We start from the raw sequence: 18,366 nt of genomic DNA on the forward strand, positions 1-18,366 counted from the left end.
ATACCTCATTCTAACTCTCAAGGCAGTGTGATAAGGTCAGATAAAGTCTGCCCACACGTAGGAGGTCCATACTACAGGAGAAGAAACACAAAATTATGAATCTGAGAGTTTATATACCAACTGGTGCTCAGTTGTCTCCCTCCCCTCCTGAGAGGGAGAGAAAAATCTTCACTCTTTAATGTTAATAAACTCTCTCCAGGAAAGGTCCCCAGGTTGTTACAACCATTTAGAATATAAATGAATGGCTCCTGGTTTTATTCCCTTTTGAAATGTAAACACCTATCTCTGAGGAGATAAACCCATAAATCTCTTTCCAGATTATTTCACCATCTTAGGACTGCTATTGAGTCATACCTTGAACCAGGTTACCAGACTTTTTTACTCAGAAAGCCCTGGCCATGCAGAAATATGAAAATATCTTCTCTATACTGGCTTGTTTGTAAGTAACATGTTCTGCTAGAACTCACACAGGACCAGCTCTCTCAGAGTGAGAGGCTGAAGAAACACCTGAGAAGAATACAACTTGAGAAAATAAGAGAAACACTTTAAAAAATATATATATATTGATTTACTTTATTTATTTTCATCATTTTATTTTATTTCTTATTTTTTGGCTGCCTCGGGTCTTAGCTATGGCATGCGGGATCTTCGTTGAGGCACGCAGGATCTCTCACTGAGATGCGCAAGCTCAGTAGGTGTGACGTGTGGGCTTAGTTGCCCCACGGCATGTGGGATCTTAGTTCCCTGACCAGGGATCGAACCCATGTCCCCTGCATTGGAAGGCGGATTCTTTACCACTGGACCACCAGAGAAGTCCCAAGAGAAACAATTTTAGCCTGATAATAAACTTCTAACATGGAAGTGGAGGTGGGATAGGATGGATATAGGAAGGCTCACAATTACACATTTATGGAGCAACATAGTGGAAGAAACGGCACTTTTCTAGTGCCCAATTTTCAAAGTAAAACTAAAAGGAAGACATGAATTTCCAGTTCTGTGTGAGTCACAGCATAGACTCAGAATCCTGGGGAATGCAAAGGACATGATACTTCTTTGTTATTTCAAGGATATGAGGGATCAGCAACCATGGTAGTGGCCATGGAATGGCAGAAGGGCCAGTGCTGGGGTCCACAGGACTTGGTGGCCAGGGTGTATTAACTGGGCACAAGTGAGGCAGCAGTAAGTTCCTTTTACCCAGAATCCCTACCACATCAGCAATAGGTGCTGGAATCAAAGAAAGGAAGAATATGTTAACAATCACTTGAATGGGAACATCATTAGAATATTCCAGAAATAGTTTGATTAGGAAAAATAAGAAACTATGCTTGTAGCTGGGATAACATATGGACATAAGAACCAGAAAGATTCTGGATATTACTGTCAAATTGACCCCAAAATTACCTCCCCACTTGGTTTGCCTTTCTATATTTTACCTGTTCTCTAACACTAGCTGATTTCTTCCTAGAGAAGAACTGAAGTCTTCTGTAACCATACCAGCCAATCCCACTCCTCTGTGCCCCATTACTCACTGTCACTCATTAAGCTCCTACCAGGTGTTGCATACTCTGTGTTTGCCCATTTTTCTGTCTTAAGGTACCTCTCTGTTCTCTGTCTCCCTTCTATTTTCTATCCAGGAGTGTGTGTGTGTGTGTGTATGTGTGTGTGTGTGTGTGTATGTTGCTTCCTAATTTAATTTTAACCCCTTGAGATCTGAGACTACCTCTTCATTTCCTCCAGTCTTGATGAGAGTTGAAGCTCAAAAATGTTTATTAATATAAATAAAAAACAAAACTGATATAGAATAATACCTTATTTTAGGGTTTTTTCCCTTTTTAAAATTGCATGCTTAATGATCAAGATCAGATTCTTTTAAACTAAGAGCAATAAATTCCTAGCAATTATTTTATTACATCTTAAAATTTAAAATCTCACTGACGCCAAAATTAACTATTTATCAAGCTAGGTTTCTACAAACACTGTAAGCTAAATAAGGCATCATGTTCAGTTCTTTACTCATTCCTTAAGTTTCAGAATGAAATGTGCCATCCTTTCCTCTTAACTTATAACCGATTTGTGATTATTTTTGAAATGCTGATTTTAAAATGTAAGAACTTTCCAAGCAAGCATTTTCTTTCCCTGAGGAAAGGAATTTGTGTCTAGACAAAAGCAGATGCATGCTGCCTGATTCTCTTAGGGTAGTTATCGTGGACAGAATTTAGAAGATTTTTTTCCTTCTTCTAAGCAGTCCTTTTTCATCTTTCATCAAACAATTCAGCTCATGGGTTATGTATGGCCTTCTGGAGCTTGAGTTTGATTTTGATGTTTGAAATATACATTATAATTTTCCAAACATGAGTTTATGAAAATGGCAGCCTTTAGGAACTCCCACAGAGGGAACAGATGACTGACTCTGACGAAAGAAAGTCCAAGAATATACACAGCATGGAAGAATTAGGACTAGCCAGGAGGATGCTGATGGTTGTCTAGAGAGGTAAAAACAGCTGACAAATAGCCACCAGGGAATAGGGGGCAGATTAAGCTGGACTTCTTTCGTCCTGGCTCCTAGCTTCCAGAGCTCAATATCTTCTAACTTGATTAACAGTTATCAAGAGAAAGCACAGTGAAAGCTAATATATCACTGGCCTAGACAGAGAATGATTTCAATTTAGAGAGTTTAAATATTATTTCCATACTCCCTCCTCCACATTTAAAAAAACATTTGAGGATACTTTACTCAAGATTCATATCCAATCAATCAGCTAATATAAACTCGTAGTATGCATTTGAGGTAGAAGGAAAACACTTTCACAAGAATATTAGGTTAAGCTGAGAGGTTTTTTAGAAACAGTGTCTAATTTGAGATAGGGAAGCTGGGTTTGATTTTTTTTTCCAGTTATGAGCTTTTTGGTAAAGTCTCTAACCTTTAAAGATTTCCTTTCTTCATGGATCTGGTGAGGTCATACTGTAATACAGTGTTTAACACTGGCTTTCTTGGCAATGAAGATAAAATGAAAATTCTAACAGTGAGTTTATAAAATCTTGTCCTGAGGGCAGATTTCATAGGAAATTCATTATTAAAAATGCAAAACCATCAGAAAGATGATGTAGTCCTGCCAAGGAGAGAGAAGGGCATAAAAGCAGGGAAATTCAGTTTTCAGATAAATTGTACCAACTTCCCAATTTTCAGATATTTCAACACTAATTTGTATGCTATTTTCAGTTTACTTCACTCCCACAGGGCCCACTTTTTGGTGATGAATCATGCACGTAGTTGTACTTCCAACCTCCATCCAAAGGAGACCAGATGATTTTGCCTGCTGTAAACAAAGAAAAAGCGGGCGTGGATGGGTAGATACAAAGGGTCATGGTGTGAAGATGACAATTACAAGAAACATTTACTGTGAATCTTGTGTGCTTGGCACAATGGGAAGCATCTTACATACATCCCACTTTTTAGTCCCTTGAAGGCAAGATCATATTTATTTTGTTTGTCACTTTATCCCCAGTGACTAAGTACTACCTATGTTTATATATATAATTGTATATAAAATTTGTAGAATGTATTATTTTTAAACCTTATGTAAAACCAGAAAGCCAGATGTTTTACACTTGTGTAAACTGAGGCTCAAAATGGTTAACTTGTAAATAAATATAATCAAATATCAAGATTCAATTAAGCTTCTGCCTGAGTGCAATAAATATACCAGAAACCTAGACCAGCATAGCTGCTACAAATGAATGAACAGAAATTTTAATATGTCTTTCTGACTATTTTTACTGTTATTTCTACTTCTGTCATAGCATATTCTATTAGTTAGCTATTGCTGTGTAACAAATCACACCAAAGCTTAATGGATTAACATTACAAACATTTACTATCTCATTGTTTCTGTGGGTCAGGAGACTGGCACAGCTTAGCTGGGTGGCATTGCCTCAAGATCTCTCGCAAGGATGCAATTAAGGTATGGGCCAGGGCTACAGTCATCTCAAGGGTCAATTGGTGAAAGACCTACTTCCAAGCTGACTCACGTTTTTGTTGAAAGGCCTCAGGTGCTCATTTCTTATTGGACGTAAGGCCTCAATCCTTTATTGGCTGTTCACCAGAGGCTCCTCTCCATTACTTGCCATGGAGGCTTTTCCATAGGCCAACTGGCTTCCATCAGGGTGAGCAAGTGAGAGAGCCAGAAAAGGCAAGGAAGATGGGAAGCCAGCACCTTTCTGTAACCTAATTAGCAACGTGACACTTTGTCCTCCTTTCTATACTCTATTGGTTAGAAGCAAGTCGTTAGTTCCAGCTCACTTTCAAGATGACAGGATCATACAAGGGCATGGACCAGGAAAGAATGACCCATCTCAGAGGCTGACTACTACACATACATATTTGCAAATGCATAAAGATGGGTCAAACAATAAGGGTGATGACTAGCATAATTAGGATAGAATATTAAGACATATGAACAGATCCCACGACATGGATTTAACAGGGACATGTTTAACTTCTGCCATAATGTACCTATTTCTTCATGCAGTGCCTTCCATTGTGCCTAGATAGAGCTATGCAGTATCTGGCCAGGAGGGGAGAGGATAATAACAGATCTAGATAGTGAGGGAAAAAAAGCCAAGATTGGCACAAGGTGATTGGAGAGGAGAGTTGGAGCAGAGAAGGACAGATTTGAGAAATTGTACAGAGAAACAAGACAAAGCTAGTACATAATTCAAAGGTAACAGTGTACATGTCAAACGGCAGAAAGAATCTAATGACATTACTAGGGAACATTTCATTTGACTTAGTATCAGAGATTCAAACTTTAATCTCAGAAGAAGCTGAGTGGTGATGAAAATCATAACCAGTGTTAGAGTGAGTGTGCAAAATCAAGAAGTAAAGGTCTGGATAATGCAAGAAATGCTAGCCAAGTGTTTCAACAAGATTATGACCACTCTTTTACTTGTAGGAAAGCCTCTACATCTACTGGGAGTGCATGGGTCTATAAATTACATACAGTAATGAAATAGCCTTTGTTCATGAGGTAGACTTATAGATCTACTTGATTATTTCTTGTCCAGTAGGTAGAAACATAAGCAACCCTAAAAAGAATTCTGAGCTCAAGATTTTGAAAGGTCCCTGTTTGGGATGGGGGGGGGACCCTAGAACATCCTCTAATGACAATTATAGGTCATGAAGTTCTTTACTAAAGTTACTGAATCAATATGAAACAATGACCTGTGGCTATGGCTTGTCCTCCATCATTTTTGAGTGTTACCAAAGCAACAAATGCGTTACAGATTCAGTTTGTGTTAGTTCCTACTTCTACAATAGTAAGACTTGGAGCTTCAGACTCAAACAGGCTCCTTTCTAATTGATGATGCTTCATGGATGTGCTGAACTATCAAGGTACACACAGAGTCTTGTAAATGCCAGTCAGACTTTCTTCTGGCCAAATTCAGGCCTGAATGTTGGTTTACATCATTCTCTCCTTTATATTCTCTTCTCCTCTTAACCTGACATCTAATTGGGGCTGTTGAATAAAATTCCTTAGAAATGTCTGATAGAAACCATTTATAGGAAATAATCCATTACCTACAGAAACACCATCAAGTAGTATTTTCCTGATGTAGGGGGATACTAGGGTTGCCCCCACAGAGTCTCCCAAAATTAATACTTTCTTGCTCTAGTTACTCTGATTAACATCTAATTCTCTGCCTAACTTCAACTGTTAAAATGGAAGCATCATAACTATTTGTAATGGAGAGGGTGTGGTTATACTGATTCTTGTACTGGAATTGGTCACAATTCTATCCTGGTCCTAATATTTTATTCTCTTTTTAGATTATTTTCAAATGTTCTCATTCTTATTTTTCTATTTTATATTAACACTTGTTAGACTGGTTCTTTCTCTAGAACAGAGACCTTGTATATTTTTTTGTTTTTTATCCTCAGTAATAAAATTTGTGTAAGGAACACACTCAAGAAAGCATGTTGGTTGACTTCACCGCCACCATTGGATGACCCCTATGCATGCAGATATGCTAGTTTGGCTTTGGTCAACTAGTCAAGTATACAATAATAAATCTTTCTCCATGCTCAGTGGTGAAGCTTCTACTCAAGTGGTCCTGAAAGGATTCTGAGCTCAGGTTTTTGAAAGGTCTCTCGAGACCAAACCTAGAATGCCCACTAATAACTTGGTTAATGACTCATGAAACTCTTTAATACAATTACTGAACTAATATGAAATGATGGGCAGAAAGAAAACGACTTAGTATGTTGAATGTGATACTGCTCATTTTGTCCCTGAAATACTTGGTGAAAAATTATTTCCTTCTTACATCCCATTCTTTCACTTCCCATCCTTCTCCCAGCTGGATATAGCTGTGCCAGGAGGATAATAAGGGCTTAAGATGCAATGAATGAAGAAGAGATGATCTCTGCCTAAAAGTGACTCCTGTGGGAAGCAGCTGACATACAGAAATGGCAAACAATCCTCATACAGTGTACTAAGTACTATAATAGTGCAGGCATAATTAGGATGCTATAAAATTGTAGAGAATGGCCAACTTTGGAGTGTCTTGGGATTAAGGAAGGCTTCACAATGGCAGTCAATTCTAAACTGGTTGTTGAAGATTGAGGAGGTATTCACCAGGGGCAAAGAAAGAAGTACATTTTAGTAGGAGAGAATAAATTGATCATGGACACAGTATGACATGGTGTGTCTCTGTCATATTTGAAGACATAGAAGTAATTCAGTCTAATTGGAACATTTGAATATATGTAGGAATAAGTGGGGAGACAGAGACAGATAGGCATTATAGTCAGGTGTCAGATGTTTGTGTTTATATCTTGATAAAGAGATTTTATAATCCTCTCTATATTAAAAGAAGTCATTGGAACATTTACAGCAGGGCCTGGACCTTTTAGGTGGTTACTTAGAGGCAATGGAGTTGGTTGGCTAGTCATTTCTACTGCCTCTATTTAACCTTGGATTCGGTTCTTATGGTTGTCAGCAGTCCTATTTGCATCTTTAGCACAATGTTTTGTTCATTTTACTGACTCACCCTGTGCTCTAAAATTTCACCTCTGAAGTCTCTCAGGAGGATTCAGTGCAGATCTTCCTCACCTCTGTTTTAAGATCTTGATCAACACTAGAACAGGTGACCTTGATTTTTATATGCATACTTAACTCTGATTTCATTACTCCTGGAATATCATCATTCTGTGGCCTAGTGTGCACTCTGCATACAAAAGTACAGTGAGAATTTTAAAGTTTATTTCCAACTTTGATCACCCCTTCAGGACATAAGCTATTAAGAACAATCCAGGATTTCTGATAAATAACAGTAAAGTGGTATCTACATTTTTAGATGTAATTCATAAAGTAGAAGGAAGCTTCTATTTATATAATCCTATATCAGAAATTCTGTTAATATACAATGTGTGAATCACAAAGGCAATGCTGTGTTTTGTCCCAATTAGTGGGAGGTAGAATCAGCATCATATTTGAAGTACTTTGAGACTGTTTCTATCTCAGTATTACTTTGAGGGTATTTCATTTTTCAAACCCTATTAAAGTGTTGGAAGAATTCATAATTAAACTAACATCTTAGGTTCTGTCAGAATGGATCATTGTTCTATAAACTTTTGTTATTCTGTCTTATCACTTTAAAAACCAGAGAGGATAAAACTAAAACAGGAAAGAGAGCACGAATGTGGAGAGCAAAGGTATGTTGGTTAGAGTTTTAGCAGTTGACCAAGCCCTAAATAAATAAGTACTGAATGCACTTAGGAACAGAACATGGAAGAAAATTTTCTTAGGAGTCAGACCCAGAAAAATACTGACTTGTGGTAAGAGAAATGGATGTCTTGTCAGTTACAATAAATAAATATCAAATGGAATGTGTTCAAGTTCTATGTTTTATCAGCTTGAGGAGTAAAATAAGGTCATTGGAATATTAATGCTAAACTGCCCTTTGAGTCCCTATTTGAAAAGCAAGGATTCCACACCACTTCCTCTACCATTATTCCTCCTTGGAAAATTGATGGTATTTTCTCTTCCAATCTCTTCTTTCTGCCTCTTCTGACAATGCCACATCCACAATACTGTTGTTCTTTCAAAAACTGCACCTCCTAAATCTCCCAAGAGAGATTCTGTATTCCATGCTGGAGCAAACAGAATGCCCTCTGCCAAACTTGGGGTTTCAGAGCAGTACTGGGTATGTTTTGGGCCCCAGAGCATCACTTATGAGAATGGTCCCTTTAGAGTTTAGCTTTCTTCTCTCTCCCTTGAGAGAATCAGTGCAGAGTGGAGAAAGAGAGCATGTCAATTCCTACAATTTCCTCTTCCCCAGCTCTTCCTCAGGGTGACCTTGAACAAATAAAACAAAGCAACACAACCCCACTTTCCCTTTTGGACTTCATCAAAGGTTTTCACCGGGAGGGTCTAGTGGATAGGGACTACTTGACTCAACTTTCCAGCTGGTGGACCTTAGTGGAATATTAAGCATTTGATCACAATCAACATTTCTGAGGGTCTTCCTCACTTAATACTATGAATCAAATTGGATTCTATTATGTTTGGGCCATGAGCTAGAACTTTATTTTTTCAGAGCCTTATTCTATAAGGAGAAATAAAGCCTTCAGGGTATTATGTTGATATCTTTTAAAATTTGAATTTGGAAACTATTCAAAAATACAAAAGGAACAGAGGCTCATGTAACTGACACTCAGCTTGTACCCCAAGGTATAACAAATATTATTTGGCAATATCTGATTCACATTATTATTCATTTCAAATATAAGATACACCTGAGGCCTCCTTAAGCCCTCTACCTAATTCCATGCCTCTCCTTCTGCTCTCAAAGGTAACCACTATAACTTAAGGTTACATACATCTTTTCAGAACATGTGTAATAAAAATGAGTATATGTTTAAATTATGCACAGTATTCTTGTGCATTTTAAATTTTCTCACAAATGACATATCTTATTAGCTTTCTGTTCCCAGTAAACACTTAGACCTCAGGACTTACTCGATTTAATATACTGGCTATTTGCTGATTTACATCCTTAAGTTCATTTTGTCCCCTCCATGTATATAGTCTATGAACCTGGGGTGCACAGATCACAGTGGTTCCCCCCTGAGTTAGAAGACTCAGAATAGGTCTGGGTTAGAGTCAGTTGAAAGAGCTCCCTTAAAGCAGTTATTATCCTCAGGTTTAATGCAACTCTTGTATTTATTAACTCTTGGAACATTCAACCTAACAAAAAACAACTGTAACTCTAGAGACACAGACATTCCTGTGCCCCCAGTGTACTCAGTCTCCTAATCAGTATCTCCTCAGAAGTCAGCATTTGGCTATGCCCTAGCTAATTTCACAACTCACTGACTGGCTCTGGAAAGCATCATTTTACTAGATTTTGACAATGCATTTACCAAAATGATATGTTCCCATTTTTCATCCCATCTATAGTAGAAGGGTTCCCTTTTTTCCACATGCTCAATAAGATGGACATTTAAAGTTTTAATTTTTTGCTCATCCTCCAACAGGTAAGAACTAACTCATTATTTACATTGTAATTTTTCCACTCATTAGTGAAGCCAAGCATCTTATGTATTTATCAATAATATGGGATTTCCTTTTCATGAATTGCTTTTTCTAAACTTTTGTCTATTTTTCTATTTTTTCCTTATTGATTTGTAAGAGTATTTATCTTACATACATGGAGGAGTACCAGTCATTTATCAGTTATAAAAAAGGGACAGAAATTTGTGCAGCTAAGTGCTACAGATACTATCATATACATCTGTAAAATTGTTGATGGTCATTATGGCAGCTTAGATATCAAATGGAATTAATATTATTTAGAATTTTGAGTTTAGGAAAGGAAAGGAATTTGTAATTTCACTTAAGAAAGATACTCATGTGAAAATGACACATACAAAATATTTTCATGCTTAAGGAGATCAGTTTCAATTATCTAGATTATTTAGAAATATAAAACAGTTTATTCCCACCACAAGTGTATAGCTGAAATGGTCTTAGTTTAATGTGGTGGGTTTTAGAAATATATTTTTGTTTGATTCATATTTACAGCAATATTCTCAATATCTTCCAAATTCCTTTCATATAAGAGCAGTTTAAATGCCCAAATGAAAAATTCAAGTAGTATAGAGAACCATTCATAGCAATTAACTCACAGAAGGAAATTCACCCCTTGCCATGCTTTGGTTTTGATAATTTCTGTTGAAAGAGTGGTTACTCTGTTTTCCTCTCAACCTCCTTTTTAAAAAAAATAACATTTGACTTTTCCTAGTAGAAATACATTTTTTAAGGAATGTTTTATCTTGAATACTCTGACCCTAGAGAGTAAAGTAATTTAGCAGAGTTTTTCCCACTAGGGATTAGAATGGATGTTAAAGTATCCACAGGCTTTGAAAATGAGTATAATGATGAATCAGGCCTGAAAATTCAGAAATGGAAATAGATGAATGACGTTTCTATTTTATTGTCCTTGTACATAAAAAGAATTTTGCTTTCGGCTTTCCTTTGCCATATGAATTTATTGTTACAAGATAACAGCTGAAAAAATTGAATTATAATTTTCAAGAATCAGTGAATCAGCAGCATTTTTTAAGTAGCCACTAAGTTTACTTTCCACAAACTTCCAGTGTGTATGTAGTTGTCCTTATTTAAGGAAAGAGGTGCCCACATTTTAAAATGTTCATATGTATCCTCTTGCACACCAACAAAGTTCTGGGAAAATGGAACAAAATTAAATTATCCTTGAGTCCATTGGTCTCTTTTCATAGCCTTTCTGATGGAATATTCTGGGTGTTCCATCTCACCTCTTACACAGTCTTTTCACAAGCCTCCCTCCACAGCCATCTCCCCACGTCCAGTGTCTCAATACCTGCGTTCCAGACAGAAGTGGCATGGATTGGATCATTTCATTTACATTTTACTATGAAACAACATAGATTAAAGTCTGCTATTCAACCAGCTATGACTTTAGCATCTAATGTTAGGTCCATATTTATTGAGGCTTTAAAAAGGCCAGATGTCATCCAGTGCATTTGTATGCATTATCACATTGAACCCCAAGGTAGGATCTTACTATCATATTTTATATAAAAAGAAGCAGATTTAGAAGGGTTAAGAAAATGTGGCCAAGGTTTCACAGCTAGGAACTAGCAGAATTGGAACTCAACTCAGGATAACATGAAACCTGGACTCACATACACTATTCCACCCTACCTTAAGCAGGTTTCAAAAACTTGCTCTGTTGCATACCATCACCATTCAAGGAGTAATGGTTTGCTTTCCTTGCTGAAAGGCACAAAGATCACTAAATTGGATCCACTCCCAAATGGACAGGCTGGCACCCAGATTCATTGAAATGTTGGGATACACAGAGCCTGCCATCTTCCCTAAGGGCTGAAACAAGGGAGCATGAAAGAAAGATTGTCTAATCCACTGCTTTTCACATTGTTTACCACAGTGATGCCACGCTTTGCTGAACAAGTGGAGGTTGCCATTGAAGCCCTGAGTGCCAACGTCCCTCAACCATTTGAAGAGAACGAGTTCATCGATGCTTCTCGCCTGGTATATGATGGCGTTCGGGACATCAGAAAGGCTGTGCTGATGATCAGGGTATGTGAGGTCTCTGTAGCTCGGAGCTGAATGGAACTTCTAGTAGGGGCCGCAAAGAATTTACTCTTTGTTTTTTTAATTATTTAGTTTAACTTGGTAAGCTGTTTAGCTCCTCATTTAGTCAGACAACAGGGACTTTTTACTTATAAAGGGATGAGTGATCCCAAAAAGCCTTGATCAGCACTGAATATCCTGAAGGGTGATGTCCTGCCTACTTCTTACACACATTTTTGCCTAAATTTGATACCAACTTAGGGGTGCCCCTTCCATTCCCCATTGCTAACACTATTTCCCATTAGAATCAGAAAGCTGTGCAATGGAAAGAAATGAAGATCACCCAGCTTAGTAGTATTAGTGATAATGATAATAATAATTATATTGATAATGACAATAAAGTGATACAGAGCTACCTTCTTCTTGTAACAAATAATTAAGACATTATAAATAAGGCTAAATAATCTTTCAGCACACCTCCCCTACCACTTACCCTACTATATTCTCATCCTCAGTCTTTTGAGGTCAGGTAGGTGTGAGCCTTCCAAACCATTGTCTAAGTAATTATATATAGACACACACTAGAAAACATAATACAGCAGATTTTAAAACTCATATAAGTGTTATTTGCAACTTGCTTTGTTCATCTAATTCTATCTCTATGAAGACACATAGCTTACCTCATCCCATTTAACTGCTGCACAATATTCCATCATGAGTTGAGACTATTTTTTCTCCTTGCCTTATCAACAATTTGGCACAGTAGGTTTCAAACACTTTTCTTAGCCACAGAACTCTTTCTTAGTAAACTTAAATACATATTCAAAAGCATAATTGATGACACAAATATATTTGTGGGTATTAGGATTGAGGCAGAGAAGATGCGTCTGTGGTGCTAATCTTAAAAACCTACTGTCCAATGGAAATATAATGTGAGGCACATTTGTAATTTTTAATTTCTTAGTAGATGTGTCAATAAAGCAAAAAGAAACAGATGAACTAATTTTAATGACATATTTTATTTACTCAAAGGTATCCAAAACTAGCTTTTCAACATGTGGCACTGACCACATTTTAAGTGTTTAATAGCTCCATGTAGAGTGTGGACACCATTTTGGATGAGGCAGCCCTAGACTGTATCTCCATCCTCAGCCTCCACAGCTGTCTCTGAGGCTGCTCAGTGAAACCATGAGTTAACTGCTGAGTGCATCTTGAAACACTTTCTCTCAGGGTGATCACTGGGCATCTAAACCAACATCCCCTTAAACACTGCAAAACAGTAACAATCAATTTATTTTCTGCATGTGGTCCCTCAATACTTGAAGACATATCTGTGATTTATTGTTTTCTCTCTATAATACACGCCTACACATTGCATAAGTTGTATCTGACAATACTAGTTATATGTAACAATGTGGAGTTCAACTTTGGACTTTGGCGACGGTCAAATATATTTCCTGTTCTTCTATCTTCCCATATTTTAGATCTGTCAAACTCTTACCATCTTTCAAGACCTGGCTCAAATCTTCTTTCCCTAAATTTTCTCCCTCAAAAATACCAACCGTATTTTTTAGCTACCTATAACTCTTTCTGCTTGTGATCATAATTGTTACACTATTTCTTTTAATGTCTATTACCTTCTTTAGACTGAACGTTTGGAATGCAAAGACTGTATTTTTTTATTTTCCTTTCACTGTGTTGCATTGTCTGGCACAGTGCTTAATACTGTGTGTTTTGGGGGAAAGAAAAAGAGATAACTATGCAGATGGGAAAGTGACAGAGAGAAAAGGTATGAGAACTGGTGGAGAAGTAAAGGAAGGATAGTCAGCGTTTTAAGCCTGTAACAAATTATATCATTTTTCCCATTATATACTAACTTGTGAAATAAAGTAATAGACCATGAGAGTTATGTTTTCAAAGCATTTGGCACTAAATTCCACTATAATTCTCAAGACATATTCCCTCTTTTGCCATTTTTCTGCTTTGTTAGCCATCACATTTTTGTGACAACCATTCATCTGGGAGGCTGAGGAAGTTTATAGCCATCATTCATTTATTCATTCATGAGCTGTAATAAACCATACTTTTAGATAAAAATGCCATATCTTTGTTACATGAAGTGTCATTCCTCCATCTTGACATTTTAAGTGATTTGATCAGATGGATTTCACACCACTTAAAACTTAGGAAGGGAGAAATGTACAGTATGTACAAATTGTTATTTTAAAAATTATTCTCCATTCAACACCGGAATAGCTTCATTTTGTACTTAAATTCTTGGTTTGCTTTCTGTGTATGATAGTTAAGTCTGCTTAAAAAAAATCATTACACTACGTCAGGAAGAAAGACAGTAAGACAAGTAGAGCTCTTTCTCAGCAAACCTGGCCATGCCTCCTTCCTCTCAAATTATTGATTATGCTTTGTAAAAATAAGATTTTTTTCCCAAATATAAATGCAGAAAGGACCTTGAAAGGTCAAATTCTCCATCACCTTGCCTCTCAGCAATCAATACATATTTAATGGTGATGTTAGTATGTAGGCACTCCAGGCCAGCTCCAGGCAACCCTCTGAAGCATACAAAGCTTGTCCTTTCTGTATTCCAACCTCACCTTTCAGGTTCCTGCTTCTCTTTGGGAGTAGGTCAACTCTGCCTCTGTTCCATAAAACAGTTTTTTGTTTGCTTCTGGCCAAGGCTTGACTTGGTGATCTATCAGCTACATAGGAGTTTTCTCATTACCCTAATATGGTAGTTTAAAAAATGGATAGACAACTCTGGCACACCAGCATATATTTGATTCTCATTAATTGCAGTAGTTACATTCAGTGAACCCTGAATTAAAGAATACTGAAACACTGCTTCTAGGGGGAATTCAGGGTTAGGTTCCTGTGAGGCTCTGGTCACAATTTCATCAACTGATCAATATATTAGATTGTTTTATGTTTTTGTTTAAAGACACTTTATTTAATATATATTGTTGATACATGAACATTGAACTCATGGCCAACCACACTATAACTCACGTCTGAAGGAAGCTTATCTAACCAATGAATTTTCTCTGGAAGGTACATCACAACCTTTTTGCACTTAGGAATGCTAAACAGAACCTCAGCACATACACTGAAAAGCCATTTTAAGCAGAGAAATACCAAAAAGCACAAAGGTGCAAAGATGTGGCACTAAATAGACTGCAAAAAGGATACTGTTTACAGTACAAGAGCTGAAATAAGAAAGCAGAACATTCTGCTGTTTGACCTCAGCTGGAAATTTGCACTTTGGGTGACTCAAAGTTTTTGCCACATTGCACACACACACTTGTGAATAACTACAAAAGTATTGATTTAGGAATTATGAGAAACTTTGGTGAATAGCCAAATTCACAAATAAAGAATCTTCAAATAAGGAGGAGCAAGTGTATATTTAAGACACAAGGAGTTAAACATTTAATATTGGAAATTAAAGTAGCATAGAAGATGGTAATATTTTGGTGTCAGAATATCTGTATTCAACAAAACAGTAGTTGCTTCTCATAGAATGACCACGACATAAAATGATATCTGTACATTGAACTTTTGTAATTGGAACCCATTAATTTAGTTGCATATGAAACTTTTGAAAGCAGGGAAGAGAAACAATAGGGCTTAGGACAGGGTTCAGATAAGATTCTATAGCTTAACTTCACACCTCCCAAAATGGGCATGAAGATGCCCTGGAGCACTGCAAGATAATTTAAAATGTCAAGGGAAACACATAAACATCTCTCAGATACTGTGTGACATAGTAGCTGAAGGTGGGTCACAGTTTAAACATTAGGTTGGTACATTCCTTTTGATCATATATTGATCCTATCATGTATTTGTGATGCAGGGTTTCTGGTGGTTGCTGTGATAAAAAAGCAAGCTCAATGGATGTTCAACTGTATTCCAAGGTTTGAGAAGTAATGCAGTATGCAACAGGCACTAAATTTTTAGGGCCAATCAACTTAATCCATTTTTAGATCTAACTGCTTAAGAAGCAGAGCCATTAGTTTTCTTTTGTTTTTTAGCCTAGAGACACCATGAAAAAATTACTGAGACAATGCTTGAAGCAATAAAGTTTGGGAACCTATGGCTTAACTATTTTGGGGTGGTTGACATGCTATTTTCCTTCTCTATGCCTCAGTTTCCTTATCTGTAAATAGGGACAAATATTACTGCAGCTATAAAGCACTAGTATAGTCCTGGCCTTAGTAGGTTCCTAAGAAATATTTCCCTTTGTCAACCTTCTGGATGAAATTTATCTTCATACAATCAATTAATGAGATAGAATTTGTTAAATTAGTCAGCAATATTATCAAAATTGCAAAAATTGAAGTCAGAATATTTGTCGTAGCTAGAAAATAAAGTATTGAAGAGACTTTAGAAACAACTTATGTGACAAAACTGATTTACCTATTACAGATTGCTGTTATCAACATGGTCCCATAACATCCCTAGTTTTGTTTTCTTAACTCAATTAAAAATAATTTAGTATGTTTTTTTTTAATTATTGGTAATTGGATCTTAGTCATTCATTCATTTAGTGACTTAATTCATTTGTTGAATTCTTACTAGAGGTCCTAATGTTGGAAGTGCCCTGAATACAGAGGTGAACAAAATAACAAAGCTTCCAATCCTCAAAGAATTTATATTCCTTTGGTGGGAGACAGAGAACAAACAAGTAGATATAACGTACTAGTTAATGTGAAAACCAAGGCAGTATAAAGGAGATAGAGCACAGGATGGGTGTGGGTTTTATGATGGGTGGCCACTGGGTGACATTTGGAAAGATACTTGGAGAAGGAGGAGGAAACAAGCCATAAGAGTATTAGGGGGCTTCCCTGGTGGCGCAGTGGTTGAGAGTAGGCCTGCCGATGCAGGGGACACGGGTTCGTGCCCCGGTCCGGGAAGATCCCACATGCCGCGGAGCGGCTGGGCCTGTGAGTCATGGCCGCTGAGCCTGCGCATCCAGAGCCTGTGCTCCGCAATGGGAGAGGCCACAACAGTGAGAGGCCCGCGTACCACAAAAAAAATAAAATAAAATAAAATAAAAAGAGTATTAGGGGAAGTGTGTTCCAGGCAGAAAGAATGGCACCTGTGGCCTAAGAACCCCATTGAATGAGAGATGGGAGCCATTGAACTTTTCTGAGCAGGACAATAACATGATTTGAGTTAGATCTAAAGTGGAACATCCTGGTTATACTGGTGAGAATAGAAAGTGTGGGGTAAAGGCAGAAAAAAGGAGCTAAGTCAGGTAGCCTCCTGAGTAATACAGAATAGAGATGCCAGTGGCCAATCAGTCCTGATGAGGGAGATTTTGTCCTATATTGCCTTTAGGAAATCTTTAATTCTACTTTCTAACTTCCAATCCATTCCAGTGATTAGAGATCTGTTGGGAAATCCTTCTTCATGCATCCCCCAAACTCTCCTGTTGCAGTTGCCAAATTGTGTCATCTTTCTGCTCTCAGTGAAACTCATTTACATTTGAGCTGTTCATTTAAATTGTACTTACTACATTTTTCACATGTCCTGGTGAAATGACTGTAAATTCTTCAGCTGTTTCTCATTTTGCTTCTTTACAGAAGCTGTTGTAGAGAAGATTGAGCATTTGATTGGGAAACTGAGGCAGGTAGATTGATCTTGTATTGCAGCTGACATGTGGTGTGACCCTGGAAAAGTCACATGATATACTTGGGCTTCTGTAATATGCACAAATTAATAGGATAGACTCTTAAAAGGGAGATGTTTTACACGCCAAATACTTTATTAGTAGAACCATGGAACCAAGGGTAGATCAAAGTGGTTCTTTATTTTTATAAAAAGGCCTTCCCTGAGAGCACCTAAGGACAGAACTGAGAGGTTTGACCTTCACTCTCCAGCCTCCAGTCCAGTGAATTGCATATTTTTTATATTCCTTTTACCCTATGACACTATCTAATGATACAAGTCTAATTATCTCTGGCCCATTTGCAGGCCATCAATATTTTTCCATGTCTCCTTTAATTTGTGGAGGTCCTTGACTAGTCAGAAATTAACACTCAAAATGAATAAGTTAAAAAAAAACAGCATAGATAGGAGATACATTTACAGGAAATTAGGAAACTTCACACGCACAGAACTATGTATATGGGTGGCTTGGATGGGTTTGCTTCATGGTTTAGGCACAAGAAAATATTTTAATCTCATCCATTTGTCAGGTGGTATTTGTGATGGTTAAAAGCTCTGGAACCCTCGACTTGCTAGGTGTGGTGCCTCGGAAAATTTACCTAACAACTCTGAACCTGTTTGTACATCTATAAAATGGGGATTAAATTTATTTCATTAGGTCATCATAAGATTAAATCCTTTAGCTGAATGCCTGGCCCATAGTGGTTAGTAAAAAATGATTGCTATGATGATGACGATGATTGTAGCTATTGTTACTAGGTGTATATTTTATTATTAAGCATAATAATGATCACTATCACTTATTACTTTACTTTACTTTTATTGTTTACCAGGCATGTTCATACATATTTGATCCTAGAATCCTGTGAGGCAGGCAGGACAAGTAGCAGTTATCTCCATTTTATGAGTGAGGAGGTAGAAAAGCTCTAAGTAGCTTATGAAAGACACGCAGCCTATCAGCAGCAGAGTTAGGCCCCAAATATTCAGGTCCCCTGGGCCCATAGCCAGGTTATTTTATTTTTTTATTTTTTTTTATTGTTTTTAAAAT

At 37.2% G+C, this 18,366-nt stretch overlaps 1 protein-coding gene across 4 annotated transcripts in view; it reads left to right on the top strand.

The window, feature by feature from the left end:
* Positions 1-18,366, top strand: part of CTNNA2 (catenin alpha 2) — a gene marked incomplete at both ends in the record, with an annotated part of 1,045,594 nt that overhangs the window by 953,944 nt on the left and 73,284 nt on the right. For all 4 annotated transcript variants that reach the window (XM_079721197.1, XM_079721198.1, XM_079721199.1 and 1 more), the window contains one exon: positions 11,491-11,642. In XM_079721197.1, the coding sequence (XP_079577323.1) occupies positions 11,491-11,642 (152 nt within the window). The remainder of the gene's footprint in view (positions 1-11,490; positions 11,643-18,366) is intronic.

This window comes from Hyperoodon ampullatus (assembly GCF_949752795.1).
Source record: "Hyperoodon ampullatus genome assembly, chromosome: 15".
NCBI lineage: Eukaryota > Metazoa > Chordata > Mammalia > Artiodactyla > Ziphiidae > Hyperoodon > Hyperoodon ampullatus.